Consider the following 27,369-nt stretch of genomic DNA (forward strand, 5'->3'; position numbering starts at 1 on the left):
GTAGTCTCTCAACCCAGAATTTTTATTAACAAGGTCATGTCACTGAAGAGAAGAGATGTCAGTTCTGCTGAAACTCCCTGCTCTACACAACTGTTAAAGGTGCAGAAGTCATTTCCTTTGTTGTCTTTCTTTCTTTTTGTATCTGGCCACATTATACCATATCCCAGTATTTTCTAGATTTTCACTGGCCTAATTTTTAAATTCAATTTCAGCACCAGCCTGTCTAATGTGGTCTCTGTCAGAGCACTATTGAGACTTCTCAGGGCTCTTGTACCTTTAAATGAAGGTTTCCAGTTTGTTGTTCCTACACCATATATATATATATATATATATATATATATATATATATATATATATATGCTTTCGTAGATTTTCACGGGTACAGGAATGCAGGTTTTGGTGTCTTCGGGTGTCTTGCCGTGTAAGAGTCGGGGTGTCTGTGCGACGTTTCGACGAGGTCTCACTCGTCATCTTCAGGCTGGTGCTTTCGGCTTCTTGTTACTGGAACAGAGCAGAATCTGGTGTTTGAGTTCCTATAAATACTGTTGAGGGGTGTGGTGTATAGCCTCCAACGTTCTGGGCAGAGAGGAAGTTCCTAGATTAGTGTGCCTTTTCTTCTTTTGTTCCTTAATTACTTGAGGGATATCTTGAGTGATTTCATGAGTGATATTCTGAATACCACTGGGTGGGTCATTAAGTGTAGATTAGTTGCTAAAGCTTTCATGTCTTGACCTCTTGAGCTTGTGAAGAGTTTTTTCTGAGAAGATGGCTGTGCTGCATTTAGTTGTGCTCTGGCTTGGCTTCGTGTATAGGGGCGAGCTGTGGTTTTGTGCTTTGATCTAGGAACTTCCTCTCTGCCCAGAACGTTGGAGGCTATACACCACACCCCTCAACAGTATTTATAGGAACTCAAACACCAGATTCTGCTCTGTTCCAGTAACAAGAAGCCGAAAGCACCAGCCTGAAGATGACGAGTGAGACCTCGTCGAAACGTCGCACAGACACCCCGACTCTTACACGGGAAGACACCCGAAGACACCAAAACCTGCATATATATATATATATATATATATATATATATATATATATATATCATAAATGTACCAAGCAAAAGGTAAAGGTATTAGGTCCAGTCATGACCAACTCTGGGGTTGCGGCGCTCATCTTGCTTTACTGGCCGAGGGAGCCGGCGTACAGCTTCCGGGTCACGTGGCCAGCATGACTAAGCCACTTTTGGCGAACCAGAGCAGTGCACGGAAATGCCGTTTACCTTCCCGCCAGAGCGGTACCTATTTGTCTACTTGCACTTTGACGTGCTTTCAAACTGCTAGGTTGGCAGGAGGTACCTAGCAAACACGTACATAAATATATAAACCACATGTCTGAAGCAGCACAGGAAGATAGTCTTGAAACCATTTTTACTCCCAAACTGACCAAATTTTTCTCCAAAGAGAGAGGGGATGAGGGAACCTTCCCATTGTCTCAGGAATTAAGTAATTACCATGTCAAAGGAATGACCAGACTACCAGGAAAGGCAATCAGATAAGGCATTATCAGATAACCTGGCAGACAGGAAAAACAACACCACTCAGATTTATGTTGTAGACTGCCTTTTCTGTGATGTAGGTATGATGTATCTGGGAGGTGGTCTTGGGCTACACCCCTTCGGTGATGGATGCATGATGTTTCTGGGGGTGGTCTGGAGCTCCATGGCAGGGAATTTCAAAATTGATATATAAGGCCTTGCACGCCATTGGGTTCTCCTCCTCTCTCCTGCGTGCGGGGGGGGGGGGGCACCTTGTTGCAACAGTCAATAAAGATGAGACTTACTAGCTGCTTTGCTTCTCAGTATATTGATACCTCGGGTTACATACGCTTCAGGTTACATACGCTTCAGGTTACAGACTCTGCTAACCCAGAAATAGTACCTCGGGTTAAGCACTTTGCTTCAGAATGAGAACACAAATCACACGGTGGCGGCGCAGCAGTGGGGAGGCCCCATTAGCTAAAGTAGTGCTTCAGGTTAAGAACAGTTTCAGGTTAAGAACGGACCTCGGGTACGAATTAAGTACGTAAGCAGAGGTACCACTGTATTCTCTGGTTGGCCTCTGTTATTTTCTCCTACCGATGGAGAACCTACAAAGGACTTTATAAGGGCTCTTGTGTACCCCATAAAGGAATAAGGGCAGATTTTGTTTACAACAACAGCTTCATACTTGCCTGTTGAATAACTTAATTGCTCCAATGTCAATTTCTGTTGAGTAAACAAATTCTGTTGTGCTTTTTCTCCCATAGGGTTTTTTAAAAAATTATAATAGAAGAATAGCGCTATTTCACTATAGAAAAGAGGGGAAAGTTAATGCAAGATATAGTAATTAAAGCCTATTTCCAGTGCAGGAACTGAAACTGACTTGGAGCAGTTATTCAAGACTCAATTATGAAGTTCCCAAGTCCTCATCCACTATCAACTGGAAGCAATAATGCAAGGATGGACCTGAAAACTGGAAACTTGTAATGAGCATTGGAAAACAAAGTTACACAAAACAGCCTTCCATTCACGCAACCATTGGGTACAGCCCATGATTTCCTGTTTGGGAAGTGCAATATAACTATTTGTTTCCCCAACTTTCATTTTATGTTAAGTTCCATCAACATCCCACTTTACATTAAACTCATTCACTGCGAGACATCAGCACTGGAAAATCCAGTCAGCAATATTTTTAAGTGACAAAGTATAGCACAAGGCAGCCATTTCCAGCTTCCCCAGAATTGTAAAAGAAACTGCATTCATTCACATTAATTCCTTCCCCAGATTCTTATTTGAACTGTCTGAAGGTAATTTCAATACATAAGAAATAGCCTTTACCTTTTTAAAAAAGATTGTTGAATGGTTTAAGGCATCTTTCTATTACAAAATGCAAAAACTTTTCAAACAGAATGAATTGGAACTCTTTAAACTGTTGCAGGAATTTATGTATAGGTTGGGGGGGGGTTACCCCTCCAGCAGATATCATGCACATGCAGCCCACTACCAAAACCGACACAATCACTTTTGTGATTTGTCCCCACAAAACACTTCATCACAGTTTCTTCCTATCTATTCAAAGGGCCTTTGCTGCACGATACCATATCTAATAATTCACTGATAAATGTATCTATGTACTGGCTCACTGGGAAAATTCAGAAATAGACATGTGAGCTCAGCTACTCAGCAGCCCCTCTGCCTGAGTGATAATTCCTGGCATCCTGATACCTGAGTGCCAGACAGGTAGCCATTCCAGAAATAACAAACCCAGATGAAGACAAAAGGGTGTGATTAGCTTGGCTGGGAAACAGGGAAATGTAAATATCTCTTTTGTTACACTTGATGGAGGGCAAGGAGAACCATGGGGCAGGGTCCAGGATGCTCAGATTACTGCCACGAGACCTCCCTTTCATGATGTATGAGTGATGTAGTTTGGGGGAGGTGTAACATGGGGAATAGCAGCTAATAAAAGTTTGGGGGCTCTTTTGCTCGGGGCTTCCATCTTGTTCCACCTTGTGGCAGGTGGGAGTCCTGTTGCAACAGTTTTCAATAAAGACCAAGCCTACTGGCTGCTGTTTTGCTCTGGTATTCCTGGCTGGTGTCCTTGTTTTTTGTCCAAGGGAGCCCTCAGACTTCTCCATTAACAAGACATAATCTGAACAAAATATTTTAGTCTCCACCCCCCTCTTTGTATGTGCCAGAGTTATGCCTACTCTGCTGATCTGTCAATGCCCTTTTATCAATTGTCCTTGATGATCACCATGGGCGGGGTGTGTGATGAGTTGATTTTTATACTAAAAAATGGCTATTATAAATCAACATATAAACACTATTGTGACCGTGCTTAGACCTGATGTTGGCTGTAGCCTCACTAATCCCTGCTTAACCTCATTCATTTTCTCTTTAAGAGCGAAAATCCACAAGATTTGTTCAAGGACCCTGGATTATGTCTCCTCTGTCAGACTATAGCACTCACAGAGGATTATTGATTAAAAACTTCCCAGTCATCTCCAAGGCAGAGAGCAGCTGTACGACGCCGTAAAAAAACCCAGCCTTTTCTATTCCTGATTTGGATTTCTCTGTATAGAGTGTCTTTGTCATTAGCCCGTCCTGAGATGGAAGAGTAGTACAGTTCAGAAAGCATAGGGCTGACTTTGCAACACAAGCATCCCCAGAGCCATTGTTGCTGTGTCACAACTTGTCAGATGCTATGCCACTCAGTCTTTAATCTTGACCTTCCCCCTCCCTGTTAGGCCCCATCATGGGAATTGCTTTGTTTCCGTCTTGTTTTCTTTCTCTAATGTACAGAATATGGAATTTTTGTATCTACTGAAGACAGAAGAATTGCAATGCATTCCCCGTAGTTCCTCGTACAGTGGTACCTTGGGTTAAGTACTTAATTCGTTTCGGAGGTCCGTACTTAACCTGAAACTGTTCTTAACCTGAAGCACCACTTTAGCTAATGGGGCCTCCTGCTGCTGCCGCGCCGCCGGAGCACAATTTCTGTTCTCATCCTGAAGCAAAGTTCTTAACCTGAAGCAATATTTCTGGGTTAGCGAAGTCTGTAACCTGAAGCGTATGTAACCTGAAGCGTATGTAACCTGAGGTACCACTGTATAATGAAAATGCGTGGAATCATGAGAGTGAGACACTTCTCCAGAATATTCATTTTCAGCTCTGCTCTTTGTGCACTTAAGGCACTGCTGCTGAGATTCCAACCAGGCAGGACTGAAAGAGCTGTGTCACTCACTGCCATCAGTGGCTCAGCAACACTATCCTGGAATTAGCCAAAGTAGGGTGTCTTCTAGATGTTGTTGGACTCCAAGTCCCATCAGTCCCAGCCTGCATGGCCGACAGTCAGGAATAATGGGAGTTGTTGTTGATTTTAAGGTGTTTTTTTTTTTTAAATTATCACTTCTTTGTGCAAACATAAAACATGCCAAGACTAACAAAAAACGGGTCACTAGTGGGTTAATGCAAAACATTTTATTTTACAGTACAAAATAATGAAGTGATGACACTAAAGCAGTCCAATGGAGTATTCAGTCAATCAGTTTGGAAAACACAGAATAGTAGGAGATAACTAAAGAATATTGCCTGCTTATCTCCGCCATATTACAGTATAACTTGTAGCTGTTTCTCATCGCTGTCTTGCTTCATTTGTATAAGTAATAAGTTCATACCACACAGGTATGTTTTTTCTGCCACCTTCAATTTTTGACAATTTTTCCATTGTGGCTCTTTGCCAGACTATATTATACCAGCGATCTATATTCAGTAATTGCAGGTCTGCCTTACACCTGGAATTTCCCAGACATGGCCTCGATTCATCTGTCAAAAATAGCATCCAGGCGGAATTTTCTAAAATTGGCAAATTGTCCGGAGAAACCCGGGTGCATGGCAACCTGTGCCGGAAGTGTTGAAGAGCACTCTCTTCCCACCCAGGATGCTGACGCCCCCCCCCCGTTGGCGGCAAGAGCTAGACAAGGCGCACTGGGTGCCCTCCACCCTCTGCTCGCTCCAGCCCCCGACCCCGATGAGCAGCTGAGCCGCAGCCAGGGGCTCCACTCCTGGGTCAAGCGTGATTGGCAGGGGGGAGGCGAGAGGAGAGGCAACAGCAGCATTGCCCAGGCAGTGCCCACCCAACCAGGCTGGGACCAGCAGGCTCCCTCCACACCCCACACCCATGGGGGCATGCCCCATGCGCCCACCCTGGGAGGCTGGTGCATATACCGTATTTTTCGCCCTGTAGGGCGCACCGGCCCATAGGGCGCACCTAGTTTGGGGGGAGAGAAATAAAGAAAAAAAAATTATTTCCCCCCCCCAAGCGTGGGGCGCGGGCGGGGGAAGCCTGAGCTTCCCCTGACCCCAGCCCCCAGAACAGGCTGCCCGCCGGGCTCCCAAGGCTTGCGGAGAGCTTGGAGCCTGGAGAGTGAGAGGGGTCGGTGCACGAAAGCCTGCATTCGCCCCATAGGACGCACACACATTTACCCTTCATTTTTGGAGGAGGAAAAGTGCGTCCTATAGGGTGAAAAATACGGTACTTCACCACTGCCTGGTCATTCATATGGTTGAAACCAGGCATCCAGGTGCCCTTTTTCCTGCAAGGACACTGGCCGAGCAATTCATGAATGGCAGTCTTCACTGCCCCATCGGTGTACTCTTCGCTTGACCAGCTCTTCGGACAATATGCAGGACGCCTAAAGATTGCTTTCCCTGTAGAGGGGGGATGTGTCAAGTGGCTGGTCCATTAGGGGAAGTGGGGCACTGCCCCACTGACATCCACCTGCCCTCAGCCAACCCCCACCTGCCTGCCTCCTTCCTTACAACCAGCCCAGGTGGAAGACCCGCCTGGCCCTGTCTCTGCCCTCTCCTTACTGATGCTGAAAGAAGGATTATGAGGTCTGCATGGGGTCTTGCGTGGTTTGGATATTGCTGAGGTGCAGAAAATAATCAGAATCACCAAAGAGCTGGAGCGACTTCATTTCAAAATGAGAACACAAAATACATACTGTATTTTTCACTCCATAAGACACACCAGATCACAAGACGCACCTAGTTTTTGGAGGAGGAAAAAAAGAAAAAAAATATTCTGAATCTAAGAAGCCAGAACAGCAAGAGGGATCGCTGCGCAGTGAAAGCAGCGATCCCTCTTGTGAAGCCTTATTTACTTGGGATCCATTTGCTCGCTTACCCAGGACTTAGAGGTTGCAAAAGAAGCACTAGTTTTGCAGTATTTCGATACTCCCTTCATTTCCCCCCTCTTCTTCTGAACAACCTAATCCATAGGTTCGTTCACAGGGATGGGCCTATACTCTCGCATGAGGGCAATCACACGGGGCCCCATCATTCGGGACACCATTCATTTTTTTCCTTCCCCATCATATTTTGCAAGCATTGCACCAAGCAAGGAATACAGAAGCAGAAAAAGCAAAATTAGCAAAGGTCCCATAAGCATAGCAAAGAGCCCCCAGAGCCACCCTGTTGGGAGGAAATTGTCTAGCCAGGACATATCCCATCCTTCCCAAGTTTGTACAGGAACATGGGCTACTTTTTCTGCCAATTGAAGCCACTTGTTATAGAGACTCTGAGCCCCCTGTCTTCTCATTTCCTGTGTGAGGAGAATGCTATTACGATTTAAGGCCTGGAAGCATTTGGCCTTGGGAGTGGATTCTTCCACCATAAATAGGAGAAGGATCATCAAGGGGATGGAGGGGGATCTCTTCCTTCCACAAAACCTATGGCGTTCGTGCCAACAGAAATAAAAAACCATCCAGATAATCAGGGCAGTACATATTACTCCTATCCACCATGCCCAATGTTTCCAAGATTCCTCCCACCATTCCTTAATCATGATAAGGGTCTGGGGAAGGTTTGGCCTGCCTGGGCGTTTGGGGTGATCAGGATAAAGGGGTGTGGAAACCTCCAAGCATCAAATCCTATAGTATGCAAACAGAACCCTTCTAGTCCTGCGGGGTGACTATATCCTTGGTTGGTGGAGGGCAAACACAAGCCCCACGGGGAAGGAGCCCAAGGTTGGTGGATTACCACACACCCACAAGAGTAGGTGGCAGCATTGACACGGCCAGCACTTGGTGTCAAAATACCCACGGGCTCTTCCTCACACCAAATAATACACACTAGAGTTCTTTCGGGATTCAAAACATTATCAGGTGATGTCACTCGAACTGCAGGCACGTTGGGAGCGCTGCCAGCGGGCGCTCCTCCATCCACTTCTTAAGCCGTGGGTAGAGGTATCAGCACCTGGAGTGATACCAGCAGGGCAGTCGTCCGCTGGGCGCCTGGAGATGGTCAAACGGAGGGGATTTTCAGGATGCTGAGACACAGTCCAATCTGAAGCAGCTTTCTTCACCCGAGTGTAGTGGACCCAAGGGGTGATGCCAGCGACCTTCACAGCAGTGGGTGTAGAGAGAACAGTGTAGGGTCCCTTCCAGCACGGTTGCAGTGGGGTTTGGGCCCAGTCTTTAACCCACACTTCGTCACCTGGCCTGAACTGATGCAAGGACTAAAATGCAAGGAGTCCGAGCTTGGGCCCACCTATTGAGAGAGAAAAACTTGGGAGAGAGACTGCACATAATTATTCAACTCCACATCTTGAACAGGGATAGGTGAAAGCATGCGCACATAGGGGACCGGTCTCCCAAACATCACTTCAAAAGGTGACGAGTGCGTTTGGAGGGGAGACTACGGACCCTAAGCAAGACAAGGGGCAACATAGACACCCAATTAGACCCTGTTTCTTGGGTCAACTTGGACAGTTGATTTTTCAAAGTCCTATTCATTCTTTCCCCCTTCCAAGAACTTTGGGGTCTATATGCAGTATGCAGCTTCCAGTTAATCTGTAACATCTTTGCCAGTTCCTGCAAAACCTTTTGCACAAATGCAGGGCCATTATCTGATCCTATGGAGCGAGGCAAACCATAGCGGGGAATGATTTCCCACAGCAGACATCTAGTGACTTCAGATGACCACTCAGTCTTAGTGGGCCATGCCTCAACCCATCCCGTGTATGTACATACTGCCACAAGCAAATAATGATACAATCCACACCGAGGTAATTCAGTAAAGTCCACAACGAGGTCCTCCATGGGTGCCGTACCACTGTGCTGAACTCCTGGTGGAGCCAGGTGTCCAGTTCTAGGGTTGTTCCTTTGGCACAACGCACATTTCCTGGAAGCTTGGGCAGCCAGTTGGTAGAGGTTGGCCACATAAAAACACTTTCCCAGCTACTTGGTTATGGCATCAGGTCCCACATGGGTGGACTCATGGTACCTTTGAATTACTTGCTGGGACAATGATCCTGGGATCCATATCCAGTCATCAGGGGTGAGATACCATCCTTTTTTAGAGAGCCTTAGCTCCTCAGTGTCTGCGGTAGCCACCTCATGGGCAGAGTACCCTGGTTTCAAGGTGCTATCCAGAATTTCTTCTGGTACCAGGGCCCCAATGAAAGGTGTTGGGGATGAACCCCGGGCTGCTTCCTTTGCTACCCGGTCAGCCAGGCGGTTTCCCCTGGCCTCTTCACTAGGTCCAGTTTTGTGTCCATAACAGTGTATCACTGCCACTGCTTCAGGTTCCCAGACAGCGTCCAGAAGGTCCAAGAGCGCCTGAGGGTGCGCCACTTGACCCCCTCTGGAGGTGAGCAGACCTCGTTCCTTCCACAGTGCCCCGTGGGCATGCAAGGTGAGGAAAGCGTACTTTGAGTCAGTATAAATATTGATCTTTTGCCCTTTTGCTAGGCACAGGGCCCTGGTAAGTGCCGTTATTTCAGCCAGTTGGGCTGAGGTTCCCGGTGGGAGTGAGCTGGCCTTGACCACGTTGTTTTCCAGGGCTACCACTGCATATCCTGCCTTTCGCTGTCCAGCCTCAACAAAGCTGCTTCCATCCACAAACCATGAAGGCCAATGTGGGTTCGCCTTATCTTTAAGATCAGGCCTGCTGGAATACACTTCATCCATGACCTCTACACAATCATGGGTCGGTCCCTCACCTTCTCCTACCAGTAATAAGGTAGCTGGGTTAAGGGCTGTGGTAACCTGAAACTTCAGGCGTGGATGTAATAACAGCATCTGGCACTTTCTCATTTTCGCTTGTGATAGAAAATAGGTGCCTTTCATGTCAAGTAAGGCTGGGACTGCGTGTGGAGTCACACAGGTGGTGTCTTGTCCAAACGTGAATTTATCTGCCTTTGTGAGTAGGGTGGCCACTGCCACAACCGCTCTCATACAGGGGGGCAACCCTTGTTCTGTTGAGGTTAGCCTCTCTGACAAGTATGCGATGGGTTGCTGCCAATTTCCCAGTTTCTGGCATAAAACTCCCTTGGCTACCCCCCTGGTCTTCATCTATGAACAGGGTAAAAGGCTTCTCAGGGTTTGGGATGCCAAGCGCTGGGGCTTGTTGTAATGCCACTTTAAAATCCTGAAAAGCCTGCTGCTGTTCCCTGCCCCATATAAAAGGATCCTTCTCTGTTCCCCTAGTTGACTCATGCAGGGGCCGAGCAATGCTGCTGTATTTTGCTATCCATATCCTACAGAACCCTGCAGATCCCAGAAAGCCACGGAGCTCCCTGCGGTTCTTTGGCTCTGGTATCTGGATAATAGCCTGTTTTCTTTCCTCCCTTATAGTTCGCTGTTGGTGAGAGATGTCAAAACCAAGGTATTTTACAGTTGGTTGACATATCTGCACCTTCTTCTTCTGAGCCCGCAAATGCGCTTTTGCCTCAGTGTGGACTCTCCTAGTTTCTTCTGTAGTTAGTAGTGAGTCCAGGAAGTATTGTACATCATCATACGTGGGATTATAGGTTTTAAAAATCCCTTCAAACAATTTTATAATTTTCGCTGGGTTCTCCTCAAAAGAGGGGTTCTGATTGCGCCAATTACATACATCTGCACTTGAGAAAGGCACATGTTGGACGGTATATGTTCGTGGCGCTGGCGCCCCATTCGCCTCTGGGGGTCCTGGTGGGTCATAAACCCGGCGCAGGGGGGCTATCTTCTCTGCTCTCTCCTTTTGTTCCTTGGCTGCCTTATGCAGGGCGGCTCTATCCCAAGCCTGTTCCCAATGTCTCTGTTTCTTTTTCCATTGGTCCCTTCTACACTCCACGGCACTCACTAAGTGCCCACTATCGTCTATTTCTTTCTTAAAGTCCTCTACAAAATCTCTAACCCTTTTCCTTTGTTCTTCAGTCCACCTCTTTCCACCCTTTGTCAACTTTCCAATAGTCTGTCTAAACTCCTCATCCTCTTCCTTTTCCTCATCTGATTCATCATCTTTGTCCGCCCCTGGCGCTGGCGGTGCCATTGGTGGGGCATATGGGGGAGGCCTTATAACACCCCCCTCCTCTTCTTCTTGGTCTTGCACTACCAGGGGCCTTTCCTGTTGTTTAACTACACAAAGTCTGGCTTGAGAAAGCCCAGCCCGGCAAGCTTTCATCCGGGGGGGGGGGGGTTTCTGTTGGTTTCTGCTCTCTTCACTGTGCAGTGCTTGTCACAAGACAATGTTTACATTCCACAGTCAGAGTACTGTTGGGTTTTCCCACGGGAATGGGAAGGTGGAAGTGACGTACACTGGTTTCCTGTTTTTCACTGCTTCTCTCGGTGTTCTTCATTCTGAGGAGAAGGACGGTTGCTTCTCTGCTCCCGCAGAGGCAAGATGCATGTTTGTAATTTCTCAACACTAAACTGAGAATAAAGCAACTTTAAGCATGTGGCACGTACTGTTCGTTATTCCGTTGTGCAAAGGACTCTGCAATATCAACATTTTGGTTATCGGGCCCAGAAAGACGTAAATCAAACTGAGGAATGCCGGCAGAGGTACAGAGGAACGGATCGCGTTATCTGCTCTGCGCGTCAAGTTTGATTGATGAAGGTATGTGCTCATGCTGCCCGGAGCAGCCTGCCAGTTTCTAGTTTATGGCTTTATGGCTGGACTTTGAACTTTTAAAGCCGTTTTGCCACGATACAGGCAATGGCTGGGGAAAACGAAAGTACTTTTTAAAAGTGCTTTTGGAAGAAGCTGCAGTACTGTGACGCAGCTTGTTTAAAGCAGCAATGATGGCTGAAGCAAAGCTGGCTGATGCTTTTGGGATTCCTAAGCTCAATAAGAAAAATTACACGGAGTGGGTGCAGTATGCAGAGGCAATTCTGCGGAAAGAAGGTCTGTTTAATGTTATTACAGACAACCCCCCAGCTCCAATTACAGCTGAATGGACTGCTAAGGATTCCAAAGCACGGGGAACGCTTACGTTGATAGTATCCCCAGAAGAGCTCTGTCTGTTGCGTGGCAAGACCACAGCCAAAGAAATTTGGAACACTTTAAGAGAGGCTCACTTGAGGACAGAAGCTGGTTCCTCAATGTACTACTATGCCAAGCTGCATGATATGGCTCTTGCTGAAGGTGGAGATGTGCGTACACATCTGATGGAGATGCAGAATCTGAGACATGAGTTGCAACAGAGAGGACTCAACTTTCCAGAGGCTGTGTATTCCTTCATGATACTACATTCTTTGGGTCCAAGTTGGGAGTCCGTTGCCACTCAGATTGCTGTTCAACCAACTGCTCAGCTCACAGTAGCCTATGTAACTGCCGTGATCCAGAATGAAGCAGATCGCCGGGGTGCTAGCTGCATGGGTAAGGGGGAGTCTTCACAGACGTCATCCCAGAATGCAGTGGAACCACCAGAGGGCGCCAAAGCTTTGAAGGCAGTGAAATGCTACTCGTGTGGACGTCTAGGCCATATGAAGAGGGAATGCAGATATCCCAAGGCCAAGACAGAGCAGCGCAGCGGAAGCTCATCGCGTGGAGAAGGCCAAAGCAAAGGCAAAGGTCCGGTGTCCAGGACAACGCAGCACAAGGCAATGGTCTCACGCTTCACTCCAAAGGTTGCAAAGGTCCAGAAGACGTCTAGATCTTTCTTCGTTGTTGATTCAGCAGCTACCCACCACATGTGCAACAACAAGAGACTGTTCGTGTCTTTTACACCGCAGGAAGGTGCGATTCACCAGGCGGATGACCACACGATTCCCAGTCAAGGCTACGGAACTGTTGTTCTTCACAGTTTGGACTTAGAGATACAGGATGTACTTTATGTTCCAGATGCCACACACAATCTTCTAAGTGTGATGCAGCTGAATGAACGGAACATTGACGTTTCCTTCAAGAACAAGAAATGCACCATCACAAAGAAAGACGATTATGTTTTGCATGCTGAATGTGTTGATCGTTTGTTTGTTTTGTATTATGATGATGTTGTGCAGAATGATACTTGTTGCATTGCAGGTTCTAACAAAAGTTTGCATGCAGGATGTATTCATGATTTTCACAGGAAATTTGGTCATTTGCATTTTGAGGCAGTATCTAAAATGCCTACCTTGGTTGAAGGTATGACTATTAAACCCTGCAGGTACCACATGAAGTGCAAGGCATGCGCAGCAAACAAGGTGAAAATGGCTGCGAAAGGTAAGGTGTCTAGTAGGCAAGCTACAGAACCATACCAGGTTGTTCATGCTGATTTAGTTGGTCCACTATCGCCCTCTTTGGGTGGAAATAGGTTCTTCATGGTCCTCATTGATGCATTTTCCAGGTATATTTACGTGTACAATCTCAAGCAGAAATCAGAGGCTTTTCAAAGGTTTAAGGAATTCTGTGCTTGGTTGGATAATGTGCATGGTAAGAAGATAAAAATTCTTTTCACAGATCGCGGGGGAGAATTCACTTCTCAGCAGTTTGAAGCTTTTCTGACTGAGAAAGGAATTCAACACGATTTGTCCAGTCCTTGCTCGCCATGGCAGAATGGACTTTGCGAAAGGGCAAATCAAACATTGCTTCAAGGGTTAAAAACCTTGCTGCATGATGCTAATCTTCCAGAGAGTTATTGGGCCGAATCTCTCTCGTGTTTTGTTTACAGTTACAATCGCAGGTTATCTTCAGCGATTGGTTGTACCCCCTATGAGAAGATGTTTGGTAAGAAACCATACATCAAACACATGAAAATTTTTGGTTCTGACATGTGGATTCATTCACCACAAGGCTCCAAATTAGGCAAACGTGGATTGCATGGTATCTTTCTAGGTTATCAGAAAGGTTCTTACAGAATAATGATGACTGACTCTAAGACAATTAAGCTCACAAGAAGTGTTGAGTACAATGCCAAGTGGGGGGAGAATGTGGGAATTTTCCAATGTTATCCTGATGACAGTGATGAGACTGAGGATAAGCAACAGCAACCCACACCCACTGATGAAGGTTCTGATTCTGAGTCTGAAACTGAATTGGATAATTCAGAGGATTTCAAGAGTGCGAAAGCCTCTATGCGACCCTCTGAAAGCTCTGATCAGGAATTGGAAGAACCATTGTTCACAATAGGTCACTTTTCTCCTAAGAAGGAAGAGGAGAGTGTTGAAGACCAAAGGCTGATTCGCAGGTCACAAAGAGCCACTAAAGGCAGACCTCCAAAGAGATTTGCTGATGAATTTGCTAAGACAGCAGTAGCAGCTGTTAAAAGCTCCAAGAAGGTTTTTGAACCTTCAAGTTTCCAAGAAATCCAGGATTTGGATTCTAAGGAAGCTGAGCCTTGGTTAAATGCTATGAAGGCTGAGCTTGATTCCTTAGAAAGGAACAAAACTTGGGAGCTAGTTCCAGTAGTTCCAGGAATGAAACTGCTTGGAAGCAAATGGGTCTTCAAAGCGAAGACTGATCAAAATGGCAAGATAGTCAGACACAAAGCCAGATTGGTAGCCAGAGGTTTTGCACAGGTACCAGGTGAAGACTATCACGAGACCTACTCACCCACTGTGAGATATGAGAGCATTAGGCTTATGCTCAAGCTAGCTGCAGAGGAGAATCTTCACATTAGTCACCACGATGTGAATACAGCATTTTTATACGGATCTCTAGGTGAATCACTTTATATGCTTCCACCTGATGGCGTACAGGTAAAACAGGGATTGGTTTGTGCTCTAAAGAAGTCCCTTTATGGTCTCAAACAAAGTGCACGGTGTTGGCACACAAAACTCACTGAAGCATTGTTTTCTCTAGGTTTTCAACAAGGGAAAGCTGATCCATGTGTGTTTGTCAAAGAGGAAGGGCAAAAGAAGCTGTATTGTTTGTTTTATGTTGATGATATTTTATTCTTTTGGAAAGATGTCACAATGTACAATAACGCCCTAGCTCAACTGAAAGAGCACTTTGACATGAAAGATCTTGGTGAGGTAAACAACTACCTATCTCTGGAAATAGAGAAAGATCAAAGTGGTAACATTCTAGTACACCAGTCACGGAAAATTGCTGATGTGTTAAGCAAACTAAACCTGATGGATGCTAACCCTGTAGACACACCGATGACAACAGGTTATCAGGTAGAAGACACTGAAGAAGCATTTTCTGACACTACACTGTACAGAAGTGTGCTAGGTAAGCTAAACTTCATTGCCAGATGTTCAAGACCTGACATTGCTGTTAGCTGTAATTTGCTAAGCAGACAAGTTAACAATCCTACTGTTAAGGATTGGAAAGCTCTGAAACGCATAGCACGCTATTTGAAAGGCACTATGCATTACAGACTGAGATTTAACAATCAGAAGTCTGGTGGTCTTGAGATTTTTGCAGATGCAAGTTTTGGAAGTGACACTACAGACAGGAAAAGTACGTCTGGAGTTTGCTACATGTACAATCAGGGTCTATTTGATTGGTCATGCAAGAAGCAAACAACAATTAGCTTAAGTACTTGTGAAGCTGAACTGAATGCACTGTCTTATTCACTTAAGGATTGTGAATGGTTGTTACAATTGTGCAAAGACATGAAAATTCCTGTCAAATGTCCAATCCAGGTTTACCAGGACAACAAAGCATGTTTGGCTTTGCTGAATTCGGAAGGTTGTAAGCAAAGCACAAAGCACTTGCAATTGAAGGTGCAACATGCTAGGGAACATATTCAGAAGGGACTCGTAACGGTGTCCTATATGCCAGGTAATGAAATTCCTGCTGATGTTTTGTCCAAGATTGTATCAAGGGATCAACACTGTACCTATGTACAGAAGTTGGGTTTGTACTGATACTGTACGAACACGCTGCCTAGTGATGTTCACAGAAAGGGGGAGGATGTTGGTTTCTGCTCTCTTCACTGTGCAGCGAAGTGCTTGTCACAAGACAATGTTTACATTCCACAGTCAGAGTACTGTTGGGTTTTCCCATGGGAATGGGAAGGTGGAAGTGACGTACACTGGTTTCCTGTTTTTCACTGCTTCTCTCGGTGTTCTTCATTCCGAGGAGAAGGACGGTTGCTTCTCTGCTCCAGCAGAGGCAAGATGCATGTTTGTAATTTCTCAATACTAAACTGAGAATAAAGCAACTTTAAGCATGTGGCACGTACTGTTCGTCATTCCGTTGTGCAAAGGACTCTGCAATATCAACAGTTTCCTCCACATTGGTTTTCCAAATTGAGATATATGGAATCTGGTCCAGGTGGACATTAACTATATTTTGCCACAGGGGGTCTATTAACTGCAGGTCGAGAGTGCCCTCTGATGGCCAGGCAGTTCCTTGATATAAGGAATCTACTTCACATAAAGTTCTGAGTCTCTCTTTCTTAAAACCCCAGTCATCATCCTTCGTGGCTGCCCTCCAGTTATTCAATAAACATTGTAAGGGGGTACATTTACTGCCTCCAGACCCCATGTCTAACAGAATACTCCGCTCCTATACAGGACTTCTCTTCAAACACACCACACACCACACACAACCCAGAACACAAATTTCCCTTTCCCCCCTTCCTACCCTATGAGTCCCCTGGTACCACACTAATCCTTTACTGGTGGCACTCCTACCTCAGCCAGTTCCCTTTCCCTTCCTGGTGGCACCCTACTGCCGGACACTCTACTGTCACACGGGCAGGTGCCGGGCATTCCACTGCCACAGCCAGGTGAGGCTGATCAGACCTCTAGTCCTTTCCCTTGGACCCCTAGCCCTTTCCCTCGGGCTTACCTCTTTTCTTTCTTTCTCCGGATTCCCCCCTTCGGCCGCCTCTTTTCTCCCTCGACCGGGTGTCTCCACTCCAAGACGGTGTGGCTGGCTCCCCCTACAAACTGGGAGGGTGCGCGCTGGAGCCGCAAACGCCAGTCTGAGCTGTTCACCACGGTCAAGCCTGGCCTCTGTTCCAATGGGTTGGAGCAAATCCCGGGCCGAGCCCCCAAATCTGAAGCCTTATTTACTTGGGATCCATTTGCTCGCTTACCCAGGACTTAGAGGTTGCAAAAGAAGCACCAGGGATTCAGTTCCTTCGGAGAAAATAGTTTATTGTGATCTGCGCAGAGGCAACCAGCGAAATTGTTTCCAAAGGCTGGTGGCCCCCCATACACGTAAGCCAGCAATAGTTATACTCCTGCAGCCCTTCACCCCACCCCACCATATCATATTCCTCGATTTGCCTTATTGCCTCTTTGGGTGTTTCTAAAGCATTTTGCCAGTGCGCTCCTTTCGCTTATCAGCCAACCCTGCGTATCTTGTTTGCTCCAGATGCATTTCTCCTCCTGCTCTCCGGGCGTTGCCTCCCAACTGTCAGTGCACCCCTGCCTACTCCCTTCAAGTGAGTGAGTAAGAGAGAGAGAGAGAGATGTTGCTTTCCCTGGGGAGAAAGGCACTCTGTTCATGCCCAGGGGACCTTAGGCATAGTTTTGCAGTATTTCGATACTCCCTTCACTTGCTGTTCTGGCTTCTGGGATAGCTGCGCAGCCTGCATTCGCTCCATAAGACACACACACATTTCGCCTTGCTTTTTAGGAGGGGAAAAGTGAGTCATAGAGCAAAAAATATGGTAATAAACAAAAGCATACCAATAACCCCTCCCACAAACACATACTATAGTTCAAAGGTCAGAAAGGGCTGGTTGAAGCTCCAGGGGATGGAATTTCAAGGGGGGATTGAAATGTTTTTTAAAAGAATTTTATTTAAAGGCCACTTGGAATGGCTCTTATCTTTAAACAAAAACACTTTGAAAAAATGGGGTTGGGAGAAAATAAGAAAATCTCCAACCATAACTTCTGAGCATCAGCTGGATTCCCCTACTTCACCCCACAGGGTGTCACCTGATTGCTCCCTCCTTTTGTAAAGAAAGGTCCAAGGAGCAATGGGTTTTTGTGCAGCCTTGAAATCAGGACATGCTTGGGGCTTTTTACTTTACAAAACTAAACCGCCTGTCTCCTGCTGCCCAAGAGATCAGGGGCTGGGCTGGGGCAGGTGCTGTCTTTTGCAGTTTCGAACATTTGACAGATTATCTTTGCAATTATTACCAGGGTTAATTCCTTAAGTAGCCCCAACTCTCAACCTGTTCCCTTTTTCCAACATCCACAGCTATTTTCTGAATCAGGGCTTTAAAGGGGGCATCAAGGACCCAGACACGGCAGGCTGCAGGTCCCCCGTGTTTGCAAGCCTTGCTAATGGACCAGGCAAATGTTCCTGTCAAGCCTGAGAATAATAGGCTACACATCATATTGATCTATCGTCAACCATTGCTGCTAAGTATTAAGGCTTTGGTTAGACAAAAAGGAGTTCAAGCAGGCTCACTAAGGCTTTGCAGATTTGGGAGACATACCCAGCAACTATCAAGAAATGGCCGGCCTATGAGGCAAGATTAGCAGCAGGATCCACAGGGGCAGCAGATTCGGCCTTCAAGGAATGAATCAGTGTCTTCTGTGGCAGCAGCAACTGCTATGGCACACGCCTCGGAGGCTGGATCTGCTGCCTCTACATCAGCCTCTTGGTGAACAGGAGGCATTGCTGGTCTCCCAGCCAGGAGGAAATAGTGCGTGGGTAGGCAACGTAAGGCCCAGGGGCCGGATCTGGCCCAATCGCCTTCTCAATCCGGCCCTCGGGTGGTCCAGGAATCAGCGTGTTTTTACATGAGTAGAATGTGTGCTTTTATTTAAAATGCATCTCTGGGTTATTTGTGGGGCATAAGAATTTGTTCATTGTTTTTCCCCCCAAAATATAGTCCGGCCCCCCACAAGGTCTGAGGGACAGTGGACCGGCCCCCTGCTGAAAACATTTGCTGACCCCAGAAATATAGTAATAATAATAATAATTTTTATTTATACCCTGCCCTCCCCAGCCAAGGCCGGGCTCAGAGCGGCTTACAAGCAATAATAAAAACAAGTTGAATGACTACAACTTAAAAACAAGATTAAAATACAACATTAAAATATTGAAACATTAAAATAATAAAATGTAGCCTCATCGCAGGAGGAGAAAGGAAAAGAAAAAAGAAAGAGGGGGAGGGAATCAAATTGGCTCCAAGCCAAAGGCCAGGCAGAACAACTCTGTCTTACAGGCCCTGCGGAAAGAAATCAGATCCTGCAGGGCCCTGGTCTCATGAGACAGAGCGTTCCACCAAGTTGGGGCCAGTGCTGAAAAGGCCCTGGCTCTGGTTGAAGCCAATCTAACTTCCTTAGGGCCCGGGATCTCTAGGGTGTTGCTATTTATGGGCCTTAAGGTCTTCCGTGGGGCATACCAGGAGAGGTGGTCCCGTAGGTACGGGGGTCCTAGGCCGTGAAGGGCTTTAAAGGTCAAAACCAGCACCTTGAACCTGACCCTGTACTCCACCGGGAGCCAGTGCAGCTGGTATAGCACTGGGTGAATATGTTCCCATGGCAGAGACCCCGTGAGGAGCCCCGCTGCAGCATTCTGCACCCTCTGGAGTTTCTGGGTCAGCTTCAAGGGCAGCCCTGCGTAGAGTGCATTACAGTAGTCAAGCCTGGAGATGACCGTCGCATGGATCACTGTGGCCAGGTCGGGGCGTTATCCTGGCATCTGCACCCACCCAGTGTGATTTGTAGTGGGGTAAGGTTGATTTGACACCCCAGCCCTTGTTCCTGATGTAGATCTTCACTCTCCTCCACCCCCCACCCCCATTCCTGACGGAGCTCTTTATTCCACTCCTTGTTCCTGACTCCTTGATCTTCTCTGGAAGGCCTGTGTGCCATTGTGTGATTCATCCCAGGAGCCAAAATGTCTTGGGCCAGCTCTGTATCAATACCTGAAAAGGCTTTTTGAAACTCTGAGGTAACCTGACTCCCCTAAATGTCTCTGGGATATGAGTCACAGCCCTTTCTATCTTTCATCTGTCAATCAATCAATCAATCAATCAATCAATAAAAGAGCAGCATCAAGTGGCTTAAATTCAATAAATGTACATTTATTGCAGAAGAGCTCCGAAAATGCCTCGAGATGCCACTGAAAATCTGCCTTTTAAGTCGAAATCTTTGTTTGTTTGTTTGTTATTTTCTCATCTTCTATTGGACTAACCTCCTGCCTTTCTCTCCAACATTAACCAATCGCTTGCCGGGACGTAGCAAAACCTCCCGCCCACTTTCCCCGCCCCCGCTCCCCCCCCCCATTGACTATTTTCTTCTGGATGGCGCCGCGCTTCCTACTTCCCGCCCCAGGCGCCTCCCCGCTCCATCCGATTGGCTGTGATGATTCGAACGGCGGCGTTCGGGCAGCGGATTGGCGGGCGGCCTTCCCGGGGCGGGGCGGGGGCTGGCGAGCGAGAATTCAAACGGGGGAGACGAGGCAGAGGGTGTCCAGAGCCGCCGCGGCCGGAGGTGCCATGAGGCGGTCCGGGAGAAGCTCCTCCACGCCGCCCTCCCGGAGGGCCGCCCCCTCCTCCCCGCCCTCCCGGAGGGCCGCCCCCTCCACGCCGCCCTCCCGCCGGGGGAGACGCCCCGGAGCCTCTCAGCGCAGGCAGCGGGCGCCCCCAGCCTCGCCTCGCCGGGCGCCCCCCGCGGACCAGGCGCCGCGCCCCCGCCGGAGGAGGTTCCGCCCCGGCCAGCGCGCCCTGCTGGAGATCCGCAAGTACCAGAAGTCCACCAACCTGCTCATCCGGAAGCTGCCCTTCGCCCGCGTGGTGCGCGAGATCTGCCTGGACTACACGCGGGGGGTCGACATGCAATGGCAGGCCATGGCCTTGCTCGCCCTGCAGGAGGTAAGGGCGGAGATCTGGGGTGGGGAGGGAGGGAGAGAGGGAGGGGCCGGCTGGCTTCCTCTTGGCCGGCGTCTCGGAACTCCTTTCTGCAGGGATGGCATTTGCATGAGAACAGAAGGCTCCCTTCCCCACAGCAGACCCTCCCTACGGACTGGGGGCAAAGGGAGCGGGCCCTTCTTTTTTTTAAGAGATATTTATTGAAAGTTTTTTAAGATATAGCAAAAAATGAAAAATAAACATGCAAAATAAAAAACAGTTAAAAACACACATTAATTTTCAATAACGTAACTTCCATGCACTTATTTCCTCGGACCTCCTCATACCTCCCTTCTTTGTATTCCAGTTCGATTTGTTAGTTCAACCTTTTTTGTTATATCTCTTAAAGCATTACAGCTGGAAACCGCTTAGTGTCTATCTAACATCCTTCTAACATTCATTAATTTTACAATGTTTCTGTAAGTAGTCTTTGAATTTCTTCCAGTCTTCTTTCACCGACTCTTCTCCCTGGTCTCGGATTCTGCCAGTCATTTCTGCCAATTCCATGTAGTCAATCACCTTCATCTGCCATTCTTCCAGGGTGGGTAGATCTTGTGTCTTCCAATACTTTGCGATGAGTATTCTTGCTGCTGTTGTTGCATACATAAAAAAAAGTTCTGTCCTTTGGCATCAATTGGCCGACAATGCGCAGGAGAAAGGCCTCTGGTTTCTTCAGAAAGGTATACTTAAATACCTTTTTCAATTCATTATATATCATTTCCCAGAAGGCCTTAATCTTTGGGCACATCCACCATAGGTGAAAAAATGTACCTTCAGTTTCTTTACATTTCCAGCATTTGTTATCGGGCAAATGATAGATTTTTGCAAGCTTGACTGGGGTCATGTACCACCAGTATATCATTTTCATAATATTCTCTCTTAAGGCATTACATGCCGTAAACTTCATACCTGTGGTCCATAACTGTTCCCAGTCGGCAAACATAATATTATGTCCAACATCCTGTGCCCATTTAATCATAACAGATTTCACCGTTTCATCCTGGGAGCGGGCCCTTGTTGTTGTTTAGTCGTATACAAATCTCTGCTATATATTTAAAGCGGACTGGAAGATGTTTAAATCACTGTGAGATGCCGCAAAGAACCCAGGGGAATTCTAGTCTCCTAAAGGCATGGTGCCCAAAGAAAGGACGCCTTCTCTCACTTCTTTCCTGCAACTTTGTTGTTGTTGTTTAGTCGTGACCCCATGGACCAGAGCACGCCAGGCACTCCTGTCTTCCACTGCCTCCCGCAGTTTGGTCAGACTCATGCTGGTAGCTTCAAGAACACTGTCCAGCCATCTTGTCCTCTGTCGTCCCCTTCTCCTTGTGCCCTCCATCTTTCCCAGCATCAGGGTATTTCCCGGGAGTCTTCTCTTCTCATGAGGTGGCCAAAGTATTGGAGCCTCAGCTTCACGATCTGTCCTTCCAGTGAGGACTCAGGGCTGATTTCCTTCAGAATGGATACGTTTGGATCTTCTTGCAGTCCATGGGACTCTCAAGAGTCTCCTCCAGCACCAGAATTCAAAAGCATCAATTCTTCGGCGATCAGCCTTCTTTATGGTCCAGCTCTCACTTCCATACATCACTACTGGGAAAACCATACCTTTAAGTATACGGACTTTTGTTAGCAAGGTGATGTCTCTGCTTTTTAAGATGCTGTCTAGGTTTGTCATTGCTTTTCTCCCAAGAAGCAGGCGTCTTTTAATTTTGTGGCTGCTGTCACCATCTCCAGTGATCAGGAAGCCCAAGAAAGTAAAATCTCTCACTACGTCTCCAGGATTTTTAAACCCTGGAAACAATTTAGGGCAGGGCTCCTCCCCCCTGCAGACATTTGGCAGCTGTTTTGTGGGGGGGGGGGCAGAGTTGTGGCTGCAGTAACCCGAGGGCATGAGCCCCATCTCCTTCCCCCATGGAACAGGGGGTGAGAACAGCCGGAAGGGTCCTGCTGATGGGAGTGGATTTGCTAAACCAGGGTGGGGTAACCTATGACCCCAAAGAGTCCCACCGCCATCAACCTTAGCCGGCATCATTAAACTGATATGCCACCCTTCAGGTGGTTAGCAACATAAAAACACAAAAGACATGACATAATAGAAAAGGATTAACCCACCATCACCTAACGTGGATTGGTTAATCAGCCAAAGGCCTGGTTGAAGGGGAACGTTTTCGCCTGGTGCCTAAAAATATGTAAAGAAAGCACTAAATCACTGAGGACATCTGAGCCTAAAGCGATAACAAAGGATCCCTCCCCAAACTGATGCCAAAGTTTGGTGCTGCGTTTTGTGCTGCCCCGCAAAAAACCCTGAGTAATTATCACTCAAACCGGGGTCACAAGTAAATGGCCCCAAACCCAACCTTGCCCAGTGAGCTGTGTAACGCCATCAAGGGCAGGCAGCCCCCCATCCATCTGGTCTAGGGAACTGCCCGCTCAACACTTGCATCAGTCTTAATCTGGATTGGGCTTCAGTTTGTTGGCTCTCATTCACTCCATTACTGGGGCAAGATGGCGGTCCAGCTCATCCACTGCAGATGTGGAGGAGAGGCATGTGCCGTCGGCCTGTTGCTGACAGCGTGCTCCAAAAAAAAGCACCATCAAGCAGTTGGTCCCTTACCTTTCCCGCCCCAACCTGGCCACAGTGATCCATGCAACGGTCACCTCCCAGCTTGACTACTGTAATTCGCTCTACGCGGGGCTGCCCTTGAAACTGTACCAGAAACTCCAGCGGGTGCAGAATGCTGCAGCGAGGCTCCTCACAGGGTCTCTGCCATGGGAGCATATTCACCCAGTGCTTTTCAAGCTGCATTGGCTCCCGGTGGAGTACAGGGTCAGATTTGAGGTGCTGCTTTTGAGCTTTAAAGCCCTTCACAGTCTAGGACCCTCGTACCTACGGGACCGCCTCTCCCAGTATGCCCCACAGAGAGCCTCAAGGTCCATAAACAGCAACACCCTAGTGGTCCCAGGCCCTAAGGAAGTTAGATTGGCTTCAACCAGAGCCAGGGCCTTCTCAACACTGGCTCCGGCCTGGTGGAACGCTCTGCCTCATGAGACCAGGGCTCTGCAGGATCTGATTTCTTTCCGCAGGGCCTGTAAGACAGAGTTGTTCCGCCTGGCCTTTGGCTTGCAGCCAATTTGATTCCCTCCCTCTCTTTTTTCTTTTCCTTCTCTTCCTGCGATGAGACATTTTAATGTTTCAATATTTTAATGTTGTATTTTAATTTTGTTTTAAGTTGTAATCATTCAACTTGTTTTTATTATTGCTTGTTAGCCGCCCTGAACCCGGCCTTGGCTGGGGAGGGCGGGGTATAAATAAAATATTATTATTATTAATCTTGGCGGTTTCACGTAGATGTTAAACAGCATGGGGGGGGGGAATGGGGGCTCCGCCAACTGCCTGCACCCTTCCCACTTGCTCTCTCTTCTCTCCCCATCCTCCTTTGCTCTCCCCTCCAGGCCGCCGAAGCGTTTCTCGTCTTCCTGCTGGAGGATGCCTACCTCTGTACCATCCATGCCAAGAGGGTCACCCTCCACCCCAAGGACATCCAATTGGCTCGGCGGATCCGGGGCATTCAGGGCGGCTTGGGCTAGCCTCCTGCCTCCGAGGGAGCAGCGAAAAGGCAACCGGGAGCACCCCAGAAACTGCAACGTGCTCAGGGACCTCCTTCAGGCTGGGAGCGGCTGGCTTGGACCTAAAAGCCCCTGTCAGGGTGGCAGCGCGGCCTCAGCTCTTGGCTCCCTCCTTCTTTCCGCCTGCTTCCTGCCCCAGCTCCTCCCTGTGGGGCATGATGGGGTGGGAGTGTTGGGTTGTCATATGCGGAAGGGGGCAGAATAAGAAAGGGGTCCTGTTCAGCTCCAAGTGAATTGCTTTTAAAGCCCAGTTTTGACTCCAGCGAGGGAGAGGCTTGACCTGTGACCCCTCCAGATGTTGCGCAGCTGCCCTGCCCGTCGGCCCTGACCAGTGGTGACGCTGGCTGGAGCTGATGGTTGTGGGCAGCCACGAGTCGCCCCCCCCCCCCCCCGCTTTTAAAATCTTTCTCATGGAAAGTCAGTGGAGCTTTGCCAAAGTTGCTCTCAGTTTTTTTACTTAGGCCTCACCGACACTGTGCGTTTAAAGCAGTATCATGCCGCTTTTAACTAGCCCCCCTCCAAGAGACCCGGGAGCTGTAGTTTAGGGGTGCACAGAGCGACAATTCCCAGAGTTCCCTGCGAAGAGGGATGGATTGCTAAACTTCTTTCTTAAGCAGTAGGGGGGTGCTCCTACCAATTCTCAGCAGCCTTAACAAGCTACAGTTCTTTGATTTTTTGAGGGGAAACAACGAGTGCTTACGATACTGCTTTAAATGCATAACGCAGATGTGGCTTCGGAGCTGTGTTTCCCAGGCTTGGGCATCCAGCTGTTTTCAGACTACAACTCCCATCATCCCTGACTGCTGGTCTTGCAACTAGGGATGATGGGAGTTGTGGTCCAAGGGCAACTGGAGACCCAAAGTTTGGGAAACACTGCTTTAGAGTTTGCTTGGTTTTTTTAAACATGAAGTTTTATCTTAACTGCTCTTGTTGCCAATGGATGTCCCTTCTACTCACTGCCATGCTTGCCCCCCCCCCAGTGGATGCTCTAGAATGGCTCTTGTCAAGATGGGCCCCTCCGGACATTTTGGACTACAACTCCCATGCACCCAAAAACTCTGAAGGGCCTCCGGCCAGCGCATTCCGTGTCCTGCTGATATTCTGCCGTCTATTTTATCTCTTCCCGCCTTATTCTCTCATTTCGCATCAGAAACGCGAACATTATTGGAGGGGAGGAAAAAACGCTTTATCTCTAGCCGGACATGGAGGGAAAGCAAGTTCGCCTCAGGCCTGATCCCTGCCAAAAACTAGGGAATGAAAAATCCTGTCGGAAACCAGAGTGAATACACACAGGTCCTTTTCTAAACCAACAGTGAATTCCAGGGCAGCAGAGCAGGGATGGAGGGAGAGACGGAGAATGAGTGAACCTCTTTTTCTTTTTAAACGCTGTAAGATGTTTTCCGTCAAAGTTTGAATAAAGCGGGTTTGAACGCTTGTTAATAAATAAATTGAAATCTTGCTCACAAAACTAGATGGGTTGATTGCTGCATGGGATGCATATTCACCAGTGCCGAGCGCTTGACTGCTATCACCTTAGTGGTAGATTTTCTACATGCATGCAGCTGTTTGGTTGCCAAAGAACTATAGAATGCTTTGGCAAATACAAATGACACTGGCGCTGGGAGAGAAGTGCTTGATGTGAACAGACACGTCTGATTGCTAAGTCATTTCATTCTACTTCGTTCAGGAAGCTGTTGTGACTCTTAATCAAACTACCGTATTTTTCGCTCTATAACACGCACCTGACCATAACACGCACATCGTTTTTAGAGGAGGAAAACAAGGGAAAAAACATTCTGAATGAAACAGTGGGTGTATCATTTTTGTGCTTCATGCTGTGGCCACAGACATGTGCTCTGATGGTGAATTTGGGGTGACCCAATGCAAAGATCCTGAGGATCCATGTGGGTCCATGCGTTGTAACCACATTTTAAGTGGGGAGGGAAGGAAAAACACAGAAGGGACAAGGAGTACGAGAGGGGTGTGCAGAGAAGCAGCTGGCTAAGAATGCAGGAGAGGGATATAACGGGAGGGAGGAAAGGAAGGCAAAAGTTTTCCAGCACCCAAGCCAGCCAGCTCTCTCTCTCTCTCTCTCTCTCTCTCTCTCTCTCTCTCTCTCTCTCCCACCTGCATGTTTTCAGCAGCACCGGAGCACAGAGAGGAAGGAACGACACTCTGCTTTCCCCTCTGCTTGCCTGGAGGGGAGGGGCTTTCCCTGCTCTTTGTTCCGTTTCAGCAAACACAGCAACGAAACAGAGGAGGGTGGTCAGTAAGACCCTGAGGCAGAATGCAGGAAAGCAGCAACTTCCTCTTTTCAGGTTTCCCTTCTCCTAGACGCGCGATTTGATTTTTGCCTGATTTTTCGGCTCCAGGGACCACACATTCGCTCAATAACACGCACAGACATTTCCCCTTCCTTTTTAGGAGAAAAAATCTGCGTGTTATAGAAAGAAAAATACGGTAGTTGTTGCCATTTCTGGATGAACTGTGCAATGAATTCTAATGTCCAGCTGAGAAGTGGTCTCTGCGATCTTATGAGATTCAGCTCTGATGCTGACAGAACTTCATTCTGATTGATGCAGGCTGGGGGAGGGGTAATGCAGGGTGCATGGAGCACAGAGCTGAGCTTTTCAAGAACCTAGGAAATTCCAGGTTCTAGATATCAATGCAGGAACATCTACCCAATCGCTGACTCTTTAACTCTCCAAAATGCATCTGTTAGTATCTTCAGTTTCATCCTATCTCTGAGCTAAGTCTTGCTGGGCGGAGATAGCGTTGCTCCACTCTGTGTGGGTGGAGTCTAAGCACGTCCTGCTGCATTCTGTCGTGGATTGGCTGGATGCAGAACAGTGACGGGGGGCACCAAATGGGAACCCCCAGGGGAAGGAGACTCAGAGCCAGGGGGTTGGTGGTGGAACAACAATGAGTGGTCAGAGGGAGAAGAGGGAGCTGACTGGGAGGAAGGGGTTTCGGAAGCAGAAGACATAACAGGGTTTAACAGGAAGAGGGTGTGGCAGAGAGCAGTCTGGAATTAGAGGCTGAAGTGGGGGTAGGAAAGGAGTGGGGGTAGGCTGCTGAAGAATCCAGGGAGTCTCCCCCTCCTGCTGGGACCAGCTCCTCTCCACCCTGGTCTCCCAGAACATGCAGAGAAATGAAGAGGGTGGAGGAAAGATAGACAAGATGAAGCAGT

General features: G+C 47.8%; 1 protein-coding gene and 1 long non-coding RNA gene across 2 annotated transcripts in view; both read left to right on the top strand.

Moving 5' to 3' along the window:
- Window positions 1-27,369, top strand: part of LOC309528843 — a 352,285-nt gene that overhangs the window by 21,852 nt on the left and 303,064 nt on the right. The window lies entirely within an intron of this gene.
- Window positions 20,145-25,647, top strand: LOC309528830 (histone H3-like centromeric protein A; the record flags this gene model as incomplete). Its single annotated transcript, XM_082216549.1, has 2 exons — window positions 20,145-20,519; window positions 24,006-25,647. 2 exons carry the CDS (start codon window positions 20,145-20,147, stop codon window positions 24,138-24,140), a joined length of 510 nt encoding a protein of 169 aa, XP_082072675.1. The 3' UTR covers window positions 24,141-25,647.

Source organism: Podarcis vaucheri (assembly GCF_965113315.1).
Source record: "Podarcis vaucheri genome assembly, chromosome: 3".
Classification (NCBI taxonomy): Eukaryota; Metazoa; Chordata; class Lepidosauria; order Squamata; family Lacertidae; genus Podarcis; species Podarcis vaucheri.